The sequence below is a fragment of the Lemur catta genome, chromosome 5 (assembly GCF_020740605.2).
Source record: "Lemur catta isolate mLemCat1 chromosome 5, mLemCat1.pri, whole genome shotgun sequence".
In the NCBI taxonomy this organism is placed as follows: Eukaryota; Metazoa; Chordata; class Mammalia; order Primates; family Lemuridae; genus Lemur; species Lemur catta.
The window spans coordinates 31,299,794-31,319,262 of NC_059132.1; the positions used below are offsets into that span (position 1 = coordinate 31,299,794).

The 19,469-nt window shown below is 45.2% G+C and overlaps 1 protein-coding gene across 4 annotated transcripts in view; it reads right to left on the reverse strand.

The window, feature by feature from the left end:
- ABLIM3 (actin binding LIM protein family member 3) overlaps window positions 1-19,469 on the reverse strand; it is a 104,284-nt gene that overhangs the window by 45,701 nt on the left and 39,114 nt on the right. For all 4 annotated transcript variants that reach the window (XM_045551417.1, XM_045551415.1, XM_045551418.1 and 1 more), the window contains 3 exons: window positions 9,472-9,655; window positions 7,129-7,241; window positions 709-835 (listed from right to left, as the gene is read on the reverse strand). In XM_045551417.1, the coding sequence (XP_045407373.1) occupies window positions 709-835; window positions 7,129-7,241; window positions 9,472-9,655 (424 nt within the window). The remainder of the gene's footprint in view (window positions 1-708; window positions 836-7,128; window positions 7,242-9,471; window positions 9,656-19,469) is intronic.

Genomic DNA, 19,469 nt, shown 5'->3' on the forward strand with positions numbered 1-19,469 from the left:
ATGGAGGCGTCTAGTATTTGCCCACCTGCCTGGCTCTCCTTCTCTGCCTTTTCACATCTTCCCCTCTTTTCCAAGGTCCATCCAAATATCACCACCTTCCATGAAGCTCTCACAGATTCCAGGCTCCACCTCCTGCCAGTTAGGAGTGATCCTTCCTTTCTCTGAATATTCACAACCCTTCACCTGTACCTCAGACACAGGCAAGTGTTGTTTGGCCAGCACCCATGTCCCCTTCTGCAGGAGGCAGTGCAGTCCCTGGATTTGCCTTTGGAAGCCACCCCTTTCCACGTGAGCTTGCCGTGGGCTGCTCTCTGGCCCCCCAAGAGGGTTCAGGTCCTCCTGGCCTGTGGTTGGTCAGGAAAGGGCATGTGACCCAAGAATGGCCAGATCAGAGGCAGCCTGGGAACTTTTTCTGGAGTTCTTTGGAAAGAGGCCTCTCTCCCTGCTAGGCTGGCTAAGCTGAAGGAGCGAAAGCCTGGGATTGCTAGTGGCACTGAGAGCAGAAGGCAGGGAAGGATGGTGCATGAGGAACAAGGAGGAAATGCCGGGAGGCGCAGCGGGGAAAGAGGCTGCAGGGAGTGATGCCGCTGTGGCCAGAGTAGCCGATGGAAAGGAGGGAGATGATGCTGAGATTCAGGCAAGGGCTGGAAGGGGCAGGCTTGCAGAATGCAGAGGCCCAGGCAGCGGGAGAGAGGCGGGGAGACTCACTTGCTGATATACTCCCCGGTGAGGATGACGCTGCAGGTCTGGCATTTGAAGCAGCTGACATGCCACTGCTTGTCCAGTGCCAGGAGCGACTGGCCATGCTTGATCTCCTCCTTGCACCCAGCACAGTCTGCAGAGACAAGAGGACGCAGCTCTGACCCCGGCCATCTCAGGCTGAAGTCGAGGAAACCCCTTGCTGAAGGCCAGTGTTCCCACAGCCGCCCCCACCCTGGCACCAGCAGCTGCCCAGGGACTCTACCAGGTCAGAGAAAAGGCCGCTGGAGCCCCGGCCTCTTGACAAGCAGTCTTGGTGCGGGGGAGAAGGAAAGACTTCCCTGCTTGTCATCGAGACCACGCTGTTCATCCAGAGGGGACCCTGCACTTCTGGTCCTCCTCAAGTGGCGACCTAAGCTCTGCTACTCTCTGTGACCTTGGCACCTGCAGCATCAGCATCTCCTGGGAGCTTACAGCGTGCAGCATTGAGATCCCCGCCAGAACTACTGAATTTAACAAGATCTCTGTGCACAGTAAAGTTTAAGAAGCACTCCTCCTGGGGACAGGCTAAGTATACATTTTTTTTCACCCTCATGCTGTATACTCAATGGCAAGGGTTGTGTCCATATTTTGTGGTCAAATATATACCCTTGTCTAGCACAGTACTCGGCACATGGCAGGAAGTCAAAGCATATCTGCTGAATGAGTATGGATTTACCAAGCCTTCCCTCTCCCCAATGTGCTAAACATTTGCCTTCCCAGGTAGCAGGGATTAAAGAGTCTGATAAGACTGTCTCAAACCAGGAAGGTGCCCTCACTCCCAGTCATCGTCACCCTGGAACGTGTGCTGGGGCTGACTGAGCATGGGCCGAGCTGGCATTCTGCCTGTTGCTCAATACTGCCTGGGGCGGGGCAGGAAGTGGAGCAGCATCCAAGGTACTTGCGAGATGCTGGGAATTCAGGCCTAGCCGACCGGATGGCCCACTTTGGAGGAGGAAAGGGTCATGGGACAAAGTTTACCAGAGGACAAACCTCCCTGTTGGCACCGCAAGGCAAATGCACGCTTTGGAGTAATGAGGGGAAAAGAAACGGCACACAAGTTGGGGGGTCCTGGCTGCACAGCCCCCACATCCATCTGGGAGCCAGCCCCGGCAGAGAAGATGATGTGTCTGCGTATCTAGGAAGGGTGGTGTGTCCAGGCTGCGGGGAGGGCCCGGGTCCCTGATGAAGTGTCTGGACAAGTCAGTTCCCACACCACCCCGCCTTCTGGCCGTTGAGCTCGATTCTAACATCCCTCGGTACAAGCCGGGGGCAGGAAGGTCTCCAACTGCAAAATGCTTCAAGACTCAGGCTTTCATATGGGGGCTGGGAGAATAAAGGGCTTTGGCATTTAACTCTTTGCCTTTCTTTTCTCAGAGAAGTCTATAAATGCCCCTGCAGCCCCTCCCCAATCATCACAGGCTTCAGAATGCAATAGTTGAGAGAGGTCAGGTACCACTTCTCTTCTACAGCCAGACAGCCGTCTGAAGCGTCTCGCTCAAGCTCAGTGTAGAGGAACCTGGGGCTTGCGGGTGTCTCGCCAAGCTTTATAGGACACAAATACAGAACCTGTGTCCCTGTGGGCCTCTGTGACAGGGCTTAATAATTCCGTAGGGGTTCAGAGTTCACAGCATTTGGCCAAATGTCCCACCCAGTACAGGAATTTACAGCATTCTTGACAGATGGGCACCCATCTCTTGTTTAAAGGCCTGCAGGAGTGGGTGGCTCACTTCCTCTTGAGGAAGTCCACTCTGCTTTTGGACAGATGTGATTGTCATGACTGTCTTCTTTGCATGGAGCTGAGACCTGACTCCTGTGACTGCCCCTACTCTTATGCACCGAGAATAATCCACCTCTTTTCCCATATAACAGTTCCTTCAAATAATGAAAGACAACTACAGTTTCTTTCTTCTCCTTCATGCCTTACACTTGACTTTTCCTTGCTTGATATGGTCATGCACTGACCAATTCGCTCGTGGATCCCACAGAGGTAGACAACAATTCTCCACCTCTTCAATAAAACTTATTTAGTAGCTGTAGCTTTTTTGTGGCCACATTCTGGTAATGAGTCCTATCTTTCTAAGTTCTGGCGATATATCTGAGATGAATTTAGAGTCTTGAGTTAATATTTAGGAGACAGTACAATGTGGTGGTTACAGGCTGGACTGAGAGGTTGGAATGAGTGGTGAGAAGCTGGCCAAGGGGAGAACCCCAGCTTCTCTGCTTGTGAGTTGTAGACCCTTAAGCTGAGCTTCCTTGTCTGAGTATCTTCCTTACAACACTGGTGTGAAGATTAATGAAAATCAGGCCTGTGAGGCCTCAGCACAACACTTGGCATGTATGTACCCAATAAGTGACTGTCGTCATTGTTATTTCACATTCTCGTGTTTGTAACCCAAACACTGTGCATTGGCCACCTCTGATCTGAAGGCAGAAGCTATATTCCTGTTGTAGGGAAGCCCTGCTGATTCCTCCTGAGAATTCTAAGATGTCTTCTCCACGTGGTTTTTCTTGTCATGTTATACTGCTGGTCCTCCATTGCACTGGCTTTGTATTTATCAGGACCCTCTTCTCCCTGTTCTTCCTTTCACTCTTGACCACGGGTGGAGCCTCAGGTGGCCCATCTGGGAGCCCGTGGGTCTAGGGTAATAATCAGGGTCAGAAAAGCCACACCCTGTCCCGAGTTGGTCTCTGCAGAGCCAGCTGTCCACTCCTCTTATGTTCCTCTCTATTCCAAAATTATAGTCTTCAGCTGGCAGAAAGTATGATGCCACCACCTGTTCCTCCCAAATCCTCTAGTTTATTACTGAGCTCTCTAAAGACCTCAGCCATTTTTAGTCTTTCTTGACTGTGTCATTCATTCCACTTAGATCAGCAAAAATGAGTGGGTTTTGTCATAGCAAGCTCTCCACCTTGTTTTAGCCAACTAATCCAGAAGACAGGGCCCTTCCCAATTAGCAAGTCATGTCTCTGGTATAGGGCATTAAGGGAGTAGGCTCCAGAGCCAGACTGCCTGGTCTCACACTCTAGTTCCATTACTTATCATCATGTGTCTTTGGGCAAGTTGTTTATGCTCTTCGAGTCTCAGTTTTCTCATTTATGAAAAGTGACTCTTATCTCCCTCATAGAGTTGTTGTAATGATTAGATGAGATATTATGTATAGAATACTTAGTGCAGTGCCTGAAAATAGTAATAATCAATGTTAGCAGTGGTGGTGATGGGGATGGTGGTGTTGGTGGTGGTAATGGTGATGGTGGCATTGGTGGTGATGGTGAGGGTGGTGGTGGTGGTGGTGACAGTAATGGTGGTATTGGTGCTGACGGTGGTCGTGGTGATGGTGGTAGTGTTGATGGTGGCAATGGTGGTGGTGGTGATGGTGTTGATGGTGATAATGGTGGTGGTGGTGATGGTGGTAGTGTTGATGGTGGTAATGGTGGTGGTGGTGGTGGTGATGGTGGTAGTGTTGATGGTGGTAATGGTGGTGGTGGTGGTGGTGATGGTGGTAGTGTTGATGGTGGCAATGCTGGTGATGGTGGTGGTGTTGATGGTGGTAATGGTGGTAGTGTTGATGGTGGCAATGGTGGTGGTGGTGGTGATGGTGGTAGTGCTGATGGTGGTAATGGTGGTAGTGTTGATGGTGGCAATGGTGGTGGTGGTGGTGTTGATGGTGGTAGTGTTGATGGTGGTGATGGTGATGGTGGTGGTGGTGGTGGTGGCAGTGGTGATGCTGATACTGATGACAGCAGTGGTGTTGATGATCGTGTTGGTAGTGACAGTGGTGATGGCAGTGGTGTTGGTCACCATGATGGTAGCGATGATGGTGACAATAATGGTGGTGGTGCTGCTGCTACTGCTGCTGTTTGTTTTCAGTGAGGTCTGTGCAGGGCCTGGCAATAGTAACAGTCAGTTGGTGTTGGTGATGATGATGGTGGCTGTTGAGGTGCTGCTGGTGATGGGGTAGTGGTGCTGATGCTGCTACCGTTGCTAATTCTTCTCAGAGAGGTCTTGAGGGGACATTTCCTCTTCCTGTGGTAAGTAACAGGATTATTTTCTCTCGACAGTTTCTGAGTCTTCTCCTTGGTCTCTTTTGAGTAGACATTGCTCCTGATTTTCCAGAACACCTTCACCCTCCAGGGATGAAATGTCACACTTGTAGCTTTAAAAAAAAGACCAACTATTTCATCCTTCTTTTCCTTTTCCACAATATGTTGTTTCTTTTTCTTAGAAACCTCTTGAATCTGGCTTTGGTTCCTTCTGTCCCTTGGGAACTCAGAAGCTCTTCCAACACCCCATCTAGTCAGGAGGCCACTTTGCATTTTCAGCATGAATAGTGACCACCTTTGGAAACATATCTCTATCAAACATATGCACTGCAGATCCACGGACTGATGTCTTTAATTCGTGAGTGACAAGATAAGCCAGAATCCTGGGTGCACCCTCTGGAAACTGCTCTGGTGCTCATTTGCTCTTCTCCACTCACTTTCCCACTTTCCTCACCTTCCTCTACCTCCTAATCATCCAAATCACGGTGGAGACATTTAGGACCCTCTCCCTGAAAACATGCTCACCTGAGAGATTCCCACGTTCAGCAGGGGAAATCTCCTACCTGTCAGAGACCCCAGCACACAAAGTAACACACAACTCAACAGAGAGAACAAGACTCAGGAATCTTATTCTCAGTCCTTTTTTTGGCATGCTTTCTATATTCATCTTCCATGCTAACATCATCCCTCACTCTCTCTATGTTTATAGAACATTTTACACGCTACACTCTATGTTAGTTTGATTCCTGTCCTAATACATTTGCTTTCCATAACACTCCTGCGGAGAAGGTAAGAATTCAGTCCCTCTTCTATAGCTGGGTAAACTGAGTCTCGGGGAGGCTATGTGACTGCTCTGCAGCACGCAGAAAATCAGCAGCCTCCTGTCTCGGGCTTGCCTCTCTCCTACCTCAGTGGTGTTGGCCCCGCTAGTCTCGGCCCCTTGGCAGCACCGCTGCAGGGTCGCGGTCCTGCATCCCAGCATCCTGGTCTTTCTGTCATTCCGGATGATGCTTTCAAGGAGTTATGAAGGATAACAGCGTGTGCTTTGAGCCACCCTCAGATGGAAACGTGGTCGGAGCAGCAAACTGCTCTTGCGCACGAGCGAGGACAGGGAAGGAGGGGCTCTCACATTCCAGGAACAGGTCCCTCGGCTGAAAGGAAGGGCGGGCAGGGGAGGGAGGGCTCCCACTGTCTCTCTCCTCAGCTCTCCACGGCTGGGCGGACTCTAATGGAGCCCCTGGGAGCCGAGCCCTGCTGACTCGGGGTGTTCTCCGCTCCCCCCTCGGGCGGATGCGGCCCCAGCATGCTGACTCTGCGGGTGCCGTGGCCCACAGCCCCCCACACCCGCCCAGTGATGCAGCGCAGGGGGCTAATGGGTGTTCATTGATTCTCTCCACGAGGCTGGTGAGAGTGTCGTATAACATGAAAGAACACTGGAGCCGGCGTGGCTTGCGGGTCTGTGTGTGTGTGTGGTGTGTGTGTGTGTGTGTGTGTGTGTGTGTGTGTGTGTGTGTGTGTGAAGGGTGCACGCAGTCGGCAGGCTGACAAGGGCTTCTGGGAACAGTGATTTAGACACCTTGTTACCAGGCACGCTTGAGTGGAACGGACATTCCACAAATTAGAATGACTGTGCTAAGGTACACTCTCCATCCTCAGTTTCCCCCCAAATTGGGGGTTTGGTGATAGGACATAACAGTCACCGTGGCATGGCAGATGCCCTCCCCCCAGCCCTGGGCACATCCCTAGACAGTGGCTCTCAATCTTAGGAACAGCAAATGAATCACCCAGAGGCTTACTAAGAATGTCGGTTCCCAGCTTCCATCCCTAGAGGCCCAAGGTGAGCCAAGAAATTTGCATTTTTACAAGTCCCACAGTGATGCTGATGCAGCGGGCCATGGACACTCTAAGAACCGCTAGCATAGCTCCTGTGGTTTGCCCCCAGGGTACCCCACACTTCCTCTTTTGTGAGACATGTCTACAAATTCTTTCTTAGTGGAGTTTGTAAAAACTGAGAATCACTGGTGACAAAACACATGATCAGCTCTGTTGGGGTGTCCTTGAGACATAAGATCAGAACCCAGCTCATCCCAGAAGAGACCCGCCCCGGAGGCTGATGTGTGGCACCGGCCAGCACTGTTTATGGCCGGGCAGCCTGTCTTCCCCGAATTGTGCTTGTGAAGCATGAGTCTGGGCCATATGCCAACTGGGCCGTGATTCAGGGGTCCTCCAGGGTGGGACCTCCCACCCCCGCTCCCCTCCAGGCCTGTGGGAGTGGTTGACAGTGCAGGGATAGGGGTGCCCGGGTAGACAGGCCCATGAACAGGGAGGCCCGTGAGGAGAACTTACGGCTGGGTCCGCGGATCTTGATGGGCTTACTGCTGGCCATGGACTGGGAGCACGTCTGGCACACGCATTCTTTACCGCTGAAGGTCACCTTGTCTCCGATGGGGAAAGGCTTCCTGCAAGGGGTTCGAGGGAGAAATTCTACACCTCCTCTTCTGAGGGGTTCTGTGGCTATGGGTGACCTGATAACACATGCGCTCAAAGCACGTGAGTGGCACATGCAGCTTGACCTCCAGAGCACCAGGCAAATTCAAACACTGTTCTGCCAGGCAGACTAAACCACTCAAAAAGGGGCCCAGAGGCCAGAGCTTGAGCCCAGTTGACCATTTGTGTGATTTAGACACGGGGCAAATCATGATGCTTATCTGAGCTTAATTTCTCAGCTGTTAAGAGGAAGAGGTTACTAACGCCTCATAGACTTGTTCTCTCTTCCTGGAAGGACTTTTACATCCCAATTTAACCTATCCCCATATGTCAAGAACTCATTCAGGCTGGGTGTGGTGGCTCATGCCTGTAATCCTAGCACTCTGGGAAGCTGAGGCGAGAAGATTGCTTGAGGTCAGGAGTTCGAGACCAGCCTGAACAAGAGCAAGATCCTGTCTCTACTAAAAATAAAAAATTAGCCAGGTGTGGTGGTGTATTCTTGTAGTCCCATCTACTCGGGAGGCTGAGGCAGGAGGATGGCTTGGGCCCAGGAGTTTGAGGTTGCTGTGAGCTAGGCTGATGACATGGTACTCTACCCTGGGCGACAGAATGAGACTCTGTCTCAAAAAAACCAAAAACAAATTAAAAAAATCCCACCTCATTCAGCTCCCAAACTTACAAAATTTCTTCTGTTTACTATTCAGACATTTCTCAAAATCCCCCATCCTAATAGGAAGTTTGTCAGTCCATAAAGAACCTCTTCCTCTGCTCCCCTGGATTTGTTGGGTTTCCGCAGCCCAGGGCTCTCGAGCTCGCGATGTTCTGTCTCCCCAACTAAACCGTAAACCGTACACAGAATCCCAGCACTGCCCATCCCACTGTTGAGCTGCTCTTGCTCCTGTAGTGCGACACCTGCTATATGGACTCTGAGCATGGCCCTAACAGCGGCTTCCTGTGGCTCCACTGCCCTTGTGTGAGCGATGTGGGACAAGGGAGCTATGTCCTCATGGCCCAGCCACTGACTTGTGGTAAAAAGTCATGACCTTGGGGAGTCACCTCATCTCTATGGGGCTTGACTACAAACTCACCTTGTGCCATACGGACCCTCTGTGCTAACCTCCGATGGGTCTGGGATCCCAGGACCCAGGGCTTAGGTTTTCAGAGATGGGTAAATGAATGAATTCCACGGGGAGATTCTATTTTCTTGCACAGTCTGTCATTAGTCTCAATCAGAAACTCTAATTAGTTACTCCAACTGGTAACTAACCAGTGGTTGTTTTATGGGGAGAATCATTAATCTATAAATCCCTTTCCCAATTAAAAATATACATGCACTCTAATCATGCTTTACTTATGATTTAATCTGAGCTGTCCATTAAATTTTAACGTATTTGTGGGTAGGGCTGAGGTTTTCTTCATTTTTTTCATCTCCTTAATGTGGTGCTTGGCATATATACAGTGGAGTCTTAATGTACATTTGCTAAATTAACAAGTGATTGAGATACCGGAGGCGGGAGGAAGGAGGTAGTGAGGATCTCTCCGTCCCTGGAGATGTCCTGAGAGAGGTTAGATGATTATCATTATGATAATGAAAAGAATAATAAAAACAGACACACTTACATACTGGTCACTGAGCTAAGGTCTTTGCATGCATCATCTCACTGATCTTCAAGAAAACCCAAAAAGGTTGGCATGGTTTTGACCCCCATTTTACTGCTGGAGAAAATGAAGCTTACAGAGATGGGCCCTTGCCAGGGTCACTCTGCCAGCACGAGGTGGTACTGGGTGGATGGAGCAAGGCTATGAACAGATGTCCCTGTACCACCTGTATGTGAGGATGTGGGAGGCCAGGCCAGATCTGTGGTTTGCAGAGTTCTGAGAGACCAGGGTACTCAGTGGTTCCTTTGGAGGCCTTTTGAGGGGAATTGGGAGGCTGAGTTTGGGGGTTCAGATCCTCATCCTGTCTTTATCACATGACCAACTAGTGTTGTACAACAGATTGCATTTTACAAAAAAGATCCAGCTGCTAAAAGATTTGAAAACCACTGGCCTGTCAGATCCTACCTCTCTGAGATTCTAGAAATCCAAGTGTTCAGTGTACATAAGCCCTGTAAACCCCAGAACTGCCTGGGAAAGGCCATGTCTGCCCCTTCTCTAGGGGCTCATGCAGAGGGTCCTGGCCCCTGCTGGCCACCCGCTCACCTGCACAAGCTGCACACGAAACACTTGGGGTGGTAGGTGCGGCCCAGGGCGGAGATGACCTCGCCCGTGATGAAGTCCCGGCAGCTGTCGCAGCGGGTGCCGTAGAGTTGCTGGTAGTCCTGGGTGCAGATGTACTCCTGGTTCTTGAAGAAGAAGCCTGACTGGGCCAGGCCACAGCCACACACTTGGGGCAACAAGGAGGGAAACAAGGGCAAGTTGAGTCCAGGAAGGGTCTGTAAGCACAAGGTTCTCGCCGGGGGACAGGCTGGTGTCTGACTTTGTCAGGAGTGGCCAGGTGGCATATCTCACAGGCCTTTGGGGCTAGTATTCCCTAAGGGATGGCCTGTAGTCCATGTGCATTAGAATCACCCGGGGAGCCCCTTAAGAGGCAGATGCCTGGGCCTGAATCAGACTCCCTGGGGCTGGGCTCAGGTACCTGCATTTGAACACACTTCCCAGGCTGACTCTGATGCACACTGACTGAGAACCACGGATGCCGTGCAATCCTCTCAATACGCGAGTGAAACGTTTAATGCCATGTGGTTCACTCAACGCAGCACAGCTGGTGGAATCATGAATGTAATAATAGAATCATTCAGTTAAATGTTTCCTGGGTTCTTCCTGTGTGCGTGACTCTGTGCCAGGTAAAGAATGGTGTGGGGACCATATGCTCCAAATCCCAACCTGGAACAGCTTAGGATGGCAATGGGATGGATGATGTGAAGTCTAGAATCTGTGCTTGCCATGGCCATAAAGGGTAAGTCTGTTTCCAGGCAGGAATGATAAAATACGCCCCCTTGAACTTTGAAGAGTTACAATTGCATGCAGAGAGAAGACCATACAGAGAAAATGCCCTAGGTCGTGGGTGATGGGCCCATGAGGGGGATGCAGGCAGTGAGGGCTGTAAGTTGGGGGGCAGGGACAGAAGGAAGCCCTGCCAGTCAGAAAGGATCACGGAAGGCTTTCTGGAGGGGGTGACATCTGAGCTGAACACTGAAGGAACAGAATGAACCACGGCACAGAGGTAGGAAGTTGCAAATGATATTTGTGTGAAGGCTGGGGCAGGGGTGGTGTTTGTAGGGAAGGGAGGGAAGTAATACAGGAAAAGATTGTTTGGATCATTTAGAGGAAGGCTTGAATCTAGTTGAAGAAGTTTAGGCTTTGCAGGATACTGAGAAGCCGTGGATAGCTTTTTCCCTAGTTTAAAAAACTTAAAACAAAAATCTCAAACATATGCAAAAGTGTGGAAAAGATTATAATAATTCATTATTACATGGCTGCAAAAATGATCAACTGCCTTGATGGCTTTTGAATAGAGATGTGACATGATTTCATAAGGTCCCTTGGAATATCCTCGTAGATAATAGGGAGGAATTGAATGTAGGACAGATAATAGAAGAATGGGTGGATTTATAGGAACCTGAATGACTGAATCATGTGGAATCCACCCTCACTGAAGAACTGAGAAATATGGGAAATAAGATTTTCCTGTAAGGAGTTAAGTTATGAAAATCCACACATAACGGGCAGAGCAGAAAGAGGCAGAGTCTTCCAAGGGAATGACTGGCTCTCAAGGCCACCAGAGCTGAGTCACCGCAGAGTGCATTGGTCAGCTGGAGCAAGGGTGAGTGAGCCGGGAAGGCTGGTTAGCATCAAAGGAAGGCAGCTGCAGAGCCCACTCAAATCCTGTGACCACCTCCCCCTGTGCTGAGGCTGCTGTCCGATGGTTTGACTTTCCACCTAGATCGCCTTTGAGACAAGGAGCTGGCCAGGCCACCATGAAGTAGTCTAATTGAGAGTTGCAGCTCTTGTCTACATTAATAAACAGGTACTCCGGCTTTATACATTGCTTTCCTGAGGACTTGGTTAGGACGAGTCAGCTTTCCCAAGAGTGATCAAGGGTGGGGAAACCAACAAGGTAGTTCTAAGCCTGTTAAGTCTGAGGAGCCAGCCTGGAACTGGGTGACAACACCCCATCTTTAACAGGGAAAGTTGTTCTGCCAAAGCAGCCAGGTTAAAAATAGGAGAGACTTCCAGGTGAATGCCGGAGATACTTTGCAAGTGTGTTTGTTCACCTTTGCGGACGGGCCAGAGGCTTAAAGGGCCAGACTGAGCAAGGAGGGGGCAGTTCCAGAGGTCACTGCATGAAACAGTGGGAGACCTAGTGGTCTGGGAGTTGGACCACCTGGGCTCTGGTCTCATCACTGCCACTAAGTCTCTGGATGACGGTGACCTTGGCTCCCTCTTCTCTGGGGCCTCCGTTCACTTATATGCAAAATGAAGAGGCTGAGCTTCTAGAACTGACATGCTGTGAGTCTAGAAGAGCTTCCTTTAGGGTTTGCTTTATGCCTAAACATTTTAAACTCAGTGTGAGCTATTGCTCGTGGCCCCTGAAGCCAACCCAGAAAAGATGGTGGAGGAGGGGGTGGGAGGGAGGAAGGGATCATTTTCCATCAGCATCATGAAAATTCACATCTAACACTGCCTGGTCTCGAGAGCAGGCACAGCCAGAGCACGGGCTATTCTGGGGTGTGCAGGTGGTGGAGCAATTGACTTCATGGCTGTGGAATCGGTTTGGTCATGGCCTACGACCTCACTGGAAACAGCTCCTGTTTTTTCCCTTCTTTTCTCCGCTTTGTCTCCCCTGCCAACTCCACCCCCAGAGTCACCTCACCCAGTGGAGAAACCTAGGAGGCCATAAGAACACTTGGAACAATCAGTTCCTCCCTTTTCCCCCAAGGAGTTACAGGAGGAAGTTTTTGGTAGAAAGGACGTAAATGTTGACAAGACTCTCGGGGGTTCCTGGAAATACAGTGGGGAGCACAGGGATGGAGGGCAGGCTGGGCCAGCGCGGCAGATGTGTCCGAGGCTGAGCCGAGCCAGATGTTCAAACAACAGGAAAGGCTACGGAGAGGGTTTGCAGTATGGAATTGGCGTGGCATTAACACACCCGGGCCAGTCATTATTCTGTGAATCAAACAAATTCTATCAATTAAAAAAAAGCAGATCATATGGTTTGACAATGGGACAGAATATGCAAAGTTAGATCTGTTTTGAGCAAATCTGGAATGAATGCATGCTGTAAATAGAATGCCTGGAAGGAGGCCTCGTACACAGCCCTGGCACGTGTCAGTGAAAATGTGCTGTTTTGCAGGTTGCTGGACCTCTGTGCACGGTCCTCTTCCACCCTCAGGTGCCGGGTGACTTTGCAAAAGTTACCTCACCTCTCTGGAGCTCATTTGTAAAACGAGGGGGTTAGGTGGTTCACTGAGGACACATCCCAGGAGTCCTAGATCTGTCATATAATTCTGTTGATTTTCAACTTTTCAAATGAGACTGGAGTTTATGAAATTTCAAAGTCAAAGAGTCAGAAGGGCCCCCCGAGGGTGATCTAATTCATTATTTAAAACACTTTAATTGTGAAATATATTATACGTAGAGAAATATAAAAAATACATATGTACAGCTTAAAGAAGAAGAATAAAATACACTCCCGTGTGTCCACGACCAGGTTTGTGAAACAGAACAATACAGCTCCTTAGAAGCCCGTTTCCCTCTCCTTAAGAACACCCCCTTTCCAGACTGCCCCTGATTTTGTGTTTATCATTCCCTTGCTTTTCTTTATGGTTTTACTATCTATGATGCATCCATAAACAATATATTGTTCAGTTTGGCCTGGTTTTGTACTTTGCATTGACGGAATCATGCTGCATTTATGCTGTGCTTGCTTCATTCTTTCGCTATTATGTTTTTGAGATTCACCCATTTCGATGCCTGTAACTGAGGTTCGTTCATTTTCACTGCTGTGTTGTATTCTATTGCCTGAATATGTCACAGCTGATCTATTCCACTGTCGAAGGACATTTGAGTGGTTTGTAGTTTTCTTCTTTTATGAAAATGCTGCTATGAACACTCTTGTATTTGTGCAGTAATGCCTCACTGTTTTCCGAAGAGTTGTTCCTGTTCACCTTCCCACCCGCGGTCCTTGCTGATGCGCATCACCAACAATACTTGTAACACCTGACATGTTTAGCCAACACGATGGATGTGAAATATCTTTCTGTGGTTTTAAACTTCATTTCCCTGATTTTCAATGAAATTGAGAATCTTTCCAAATATATAGGACATTTGTATTTTCTCTATTGTAAAATGCTTGCTGATGCTTTTTGCCCATTTTTCTGTTTTTCTTTTAGACTTGTAGAAATGCTTTATATATTTTGGAAATTAATCCTTTTTTATTATTTATTATAAATATTTTCTGCAATTTGGGGCTCGCTTTTTACTCCCCTTGTGGTGTTTTCTGATGAACTGAATTTCTCAGTTCTTATGTTGTTGAATTTATCAATATGCTCCTCTGCGACTTGCACTTTCTGTGTCATGTTTCAGAAATTCTTCCCTGCCTGCAATCCTAAAAAGGTACCTCCTATATTGTCTTATAAAATTGTATGTATTGACTTTCATAGCAAAGCTGTTAATCCACCTAGAATTAAGTTTAGGGAATGGTACACAGTAGGGATCTAATTTTCTCCCACATGGATAATTAATCATGCCAGTGACTTATCAAGCAGTCTAATCTTTCCCCACTGATCTGCAAAAAATTGTTTCCATACATGTGAAGGTTTGTTTTTGGTTCTGTCTTCAGTTCCAGTGGTCTATTTATTGATCCTTAATACAACCATATTATCTTAATAACTTGTAATAAGAAGTGATGATACCTGGTAGGACAGGATGCCTTGCTTTGTTGTCGTTCTTTAGGAATGCTTTGATTATTCCTGGCCTTTCGCCAACAATTCAATTTTAATTGATTTCTAAATTTCAATGGAAAACCATATGGAATTTATTAGAATTGCCTGCCTGGAATCTATAGTTCAACTAGGGTATAACTGTCACCGTTTTGATATTTCTACTTTTCTATCAGAGAACTTAGTCTATTTTTTCATTTATTTAGGTCTTACACGTTTTTCTTGTGAAATTTTATAAATGTAAACATTTTATAATTTTTATCATAAGGGCTTATACAACTTAATGAGATTTATGTCTAAATTAAACATTGTTTTCTTGCTAAGGTAAATGGTCTCTTGTTAATGGTGAATAGAAACGTATTTTTCTATATTTATTTTGTATCTAGTAACCTTGAGAAACTCTCTTATTGATTTTCTTTTTGGTACTAGTATTTCAGAATGTGTCTCTAAAATATTAGAAATTTTTGGAACAATTAACCACAATAACCTAAAATGGTTAAAAGTAATGCCTACTAAGGTATCATCTAATCAATGTGTCCAAATTTTCCCAATTGTCCCATCCTTTTTTTTTTAATTTTCTTTTTAGTGATTGGTTGTTTGAATCAGAATCTCTCAAGGTCCACGCATTGCATTTGGTTGATATGCCTCTTAAGTCTCTTCCTTAGATAAAAACTTTCCCTCATCAGCCCTTTGCTTACATTTAAGTATGGTACAGTTTGTATCAGAGATAGGTTAAAGGTTTGATTCTTTACCTATATTATTTGTTTCAGAATAATTATTTCACTAGCATTATCTAAAAGTGATCAATGAGTTATTTTCCTTTCCTTATTATTATAATTTTCTTATTAATATTACTAGATTATTTGTAGATTCTTTTGGGTTTTCTATGCATACAATTATGTCATCTCAAAATGATTGCAAATTTAGTTTTTCCTTTCCAGACCATATAAGTTTTATTTCATACCTTACTGCATTGGCAAGGACCTCCAGGCCAATGTTGAATAGAAGTTGTGCCAGTGAGCCTCCTTATCGTGTTCCTGATCTTAAAGTGAATTCTTTTAACATTTTACCATTAAAAATGTTTGCTTCATATTTTTTGATAGACATCATTTATCAGTTATTACAGCTTTCTTCAATTCCTGCTAGTTTTAAAAGTAAATAAGTATAAATAGGTGTTAAATTTTAAATTTCATCTAGCACTTTTTCTGCCCTATTAAAATAATCAATTTTTATTCTTTGATATTTTTATAATGAAATGTATTAGCCAGTTTTCTAATATTAAGCCAATTTTGCACTCCTGGAATAAACTCACCTTGGTCAGTTATGTTATCTTTTTTATATTTCATACTTTCCTGGACTTGGTTTGCTAATATTTTGTCTAGGATTTTAAAATTTACATTCAAGAATGATATTGACATATGATTATATGCAACCATTACCACTATCTAATTCTTGAACATTTTCATCACTTCCAAAACAAACCACAAATCCATTAGAAATCATTCCTCATCTTCCTCCAGCCCCCTAGCCCTAGGTTACTACTAATCTGCTTTTTCTCTGTCTGTATTTGCCTATTCTGAACATTTCGCATACATGGAGTTACACAATATGTAGCCTTTTGTGATGTTTTTTTCCTGCATGATTTCAATGGAGCATTTATTAGTGTTTCATTCCTTTTTATTGCTGAATATTATCCCACTACAGGAATATACCACATTTTATTTATTCATTCATTGGTTGATGGATAATTGAGTTTTTTCCACTTTCTGGCTATTATGAATACTACTACTATGAACATTCATGTATACATTTCTGTGTGAATATGAGTTCTCATTTCTCTTGAGCATCAGAATGGAAATTGGAATTGTTGGATTATATGATAATTCTATGTTTAACCATTTCAGGAACTGCCAGACTGTTCTCCAAAGTTGTTATACCATTTTACATTTCCACTAGCAATGTGTACGGGTTCCAATGTCTCCATATCCTTGTCAACATGTGTATTATCTGTCTTTCTGATGATAGCTATTGTACTAGATATGAAATGGTATCTCATTGTGGTTTGATTTACATTTCTTTGATGACAAATGACATTGAGCATTTTTTCCATGTGCTTATTAGACATTTGTATAAGTTCTCTGAAGAAATATCTATTCAGATCCTTTGCTCATTTTGAAATTATTTGTTTTCTTTACTAAGTTGTAAAAATTCTTTACATAGCCTAGACACAGTGTTTTATCAGATATATGGTTTGCCAATATTTTCTCCCATTCTGTGGGTTGTCATTTCACATTCTTGATGGTGTATTTTGAAGCATAAAAGTGTTAAATTTTGATGATGTCTAATTTATATATGTTCCCTTTGTTGCTTGTGCTTTTGGTGTCACATCTAAGAAAGATTTGCCCAACTCAAGGTCACAAGGATTTATTCTTGTATTTTTTCCTAAGAATTTTACAGTTTTAGCTTCTACATTTAGGTCTTTGATCCATTTTCAGTTAATTTTTATGTATGTGTGAAAAAAAGAGTCCAACTTCTTTCCTGTCTTTCCCTCTTTCTTCCTCTCTCTCTGCCATGTGAAGAGACAGCAAGATGGCAGCCATCTACCAGCCAGGATGAAAGTCCTCACCAATATCCAACCATGCTGGCACCCTGATTTTGGACTTTTCAGTCTCCAGAACTGTGAGAAAATAAATTTCTGTTGTTTAAGCTACCCAGTCTATGGGTATTTTGTTATGGCAGCCTGAGCTAAGATAGCATTAAATCTGTCAATCAAGCTGAAGAGTTACCATCTTAACAACAGTAAATCTTCTGACCTATGAACACAGAAGATCTTTCCTTTTATTTAGTTCTTCTTTAGTATTTTGTAGTTTTCAGGGCATAAGTGTTGCACATCTTTTGTTAAATTTATTCTTATGTAATTTTTGATGGTATTGTAAAAGGAGTTGTTTTCTCAAGTTCATTTTCAGATTGTTTACTGCTAGTATGTAGACATACAATCAATTTTTGTATATTGATCTTGTATCCTGAAATCCTGATGAACTTGTTTATTGGTTCTAACAGTTTTTAGTGCAACTCTTTAGAATTTGCTGTACCAGATCATGTCATGTGAGAACAGAGGTAGTTTTAATTCTTGCTTTTCAATTTGGATACTTTTTATCTCCTTTTCTTGCCTAATTAACATAGCGTTAATCTGCAATATAATGTTGAATTCTTATATTTCTGGGCCATATCTGTGTAACTTTTTTGGTTAAATTTTCCAGTTTATTAATTCTTTCTTCAGCAACATCTAATCTGCTATTTAATTTATATACTGAGTTTTTAATTTCAAAGATTATATATTTTTATTCCTAAAAATTTTATTTGTTTCTTTTTCAAATCTTCCGTGCTACTCCTTATAATGTGTTGTTTGTTTTTTGCTCATATTTTCTAGCTTCTCTTACTTGTTTAAATGTATTAATATAGTTATTATATCATGACAGAAAATTCTAATATACAAAGTCTTTGAGGTTCTGATTCTACTCTCCATTGTTTCTGCTGGCTCTCATACAATTATGATTTGTGTGGTTTTGAGTGTGAGTTACTTATTTTCCTAATAACATTATCTGAGGGAATTCTTTGAGGTCTGGAGTAAAGTAAAGTTCCTCCAAAGAGGATTATCATTTACTTCTGCCATTTGCCAAATGGAGGACCATTTTAAATATTCTACTTGACTATATTTTTAAAAAAATTTATATCCATGATCTATTTAGACATCGGGGTAAAATGCTCAAGGTCTCCAAGGTTTAGCACAAACTATCAGAATGGAATCTGGCATTGGTAGTCACAGCAGATTTCTGCTTTTCTTTTGTTTTTGACCTCTGCAGATTACTTCCTTTCATGTCAGCACAGTGGTGCATGTTAACAGAGTTGTAAAAGAAATTCACAAAAATTTTAGATTCTTTAAATGAGAAGGCCATCTAGGGTAACTAATCTCTATCCTGGTTACTGCTGGAAATGAAAATCCTCTCATTTGTTTTACCTTTAAGCAAGCTGACATTGGACATACTCAGAAAAATAATGGCCTTTTTTCTTCCCCCTTAAAATTTCCTTCGAAAGAGATTCTATAACCTCCCTGTGGTAGATTGTCAAAATGGCCAAATTACTCTCTTCTCTGCCCTTGAAATCTGATGCTGCAGATCCCTCCACAAAAGGCAAAATCTACTTCTCCATGACCCTGATTTGAGTCTGGGTTGGCCATTTGACTTGTTTTGGCCAACAACAGGCCACTATTTAGTGTGACGCAAGCGGTGGCTGGAGAAGATCTTACTTATTGGAGCTTACTCTCTCCTTGCACTTGGAGCTCTGACACCACCATATGAACAAGCCCGAGCCAGCCTGCTGGGGGCTGAGGAGCCATGTGGAGGCACCCAGGTTAGCAGCTTGCCAATCACTGCCAGTGGATCCACCAGCTGACTGCATAGCATCCTAATGAGGCCAGTAGAGCTAAGCAGAGCCAACTCAGACTGGAAACATCGCTCCCATCCCCAGAGAATCATGAGCTTAATAAAAGATTGGTTTAACCTATTAAGTTTTAGCTTAAGCAAAAGGTAACTGATACACTCTCTTAGGAATATAACTGCAAAGTTGTATCCCAAGCCACTTTTTAACAATTTTATTGTCTTTACCCTTTGTCCTGTCTCAATTTCTGCGAATGTAAAACTAGCCACTCACCAAGATACTCTTGCAATTAAACTTGTACCAAAGGGGTATGCCAAATCTCAATATAAAATTTAAATCACCTAAATTAAAACATATCTCTTATATGCTTCTATAAACAAATTAGGGAATATAAATATGTAATTTGTTTGCTCTGTGCAGAGTCTAGTTAGATCATGATCTAACTCAGATCCCCAGGACATGGGGACAGAGCCCACATGGCAGCCCAGGACACTTGCCCCTCTGTCTTCAGCTGAGCAGCTTGTTCAGTGGCAGCTTTGAAGAGGGGGCATCTTCTGGAGGTCAGAGACCCAGGCTGGGACGGGCCTGTCCCTCCCTCCCTGGGCCTCAGGGACCCCACCCCGGGGCACAGGTGCCTGTCGGCGGGAGAGGGTGGTAACGAGGCAACGCCCTTGGACACCTGGCGCTCTCTGACCGTCATTCTAAGGCAGCGACCTGGGATTCTAAATCCTCCAGAAAATGACCCCTCAGTGCCTAGCACAGGTGCGAGGGGGGCAGGGTCTCCAGGCAGCTGGAGTCGGGAGGGAGGCTGGGCTGCCC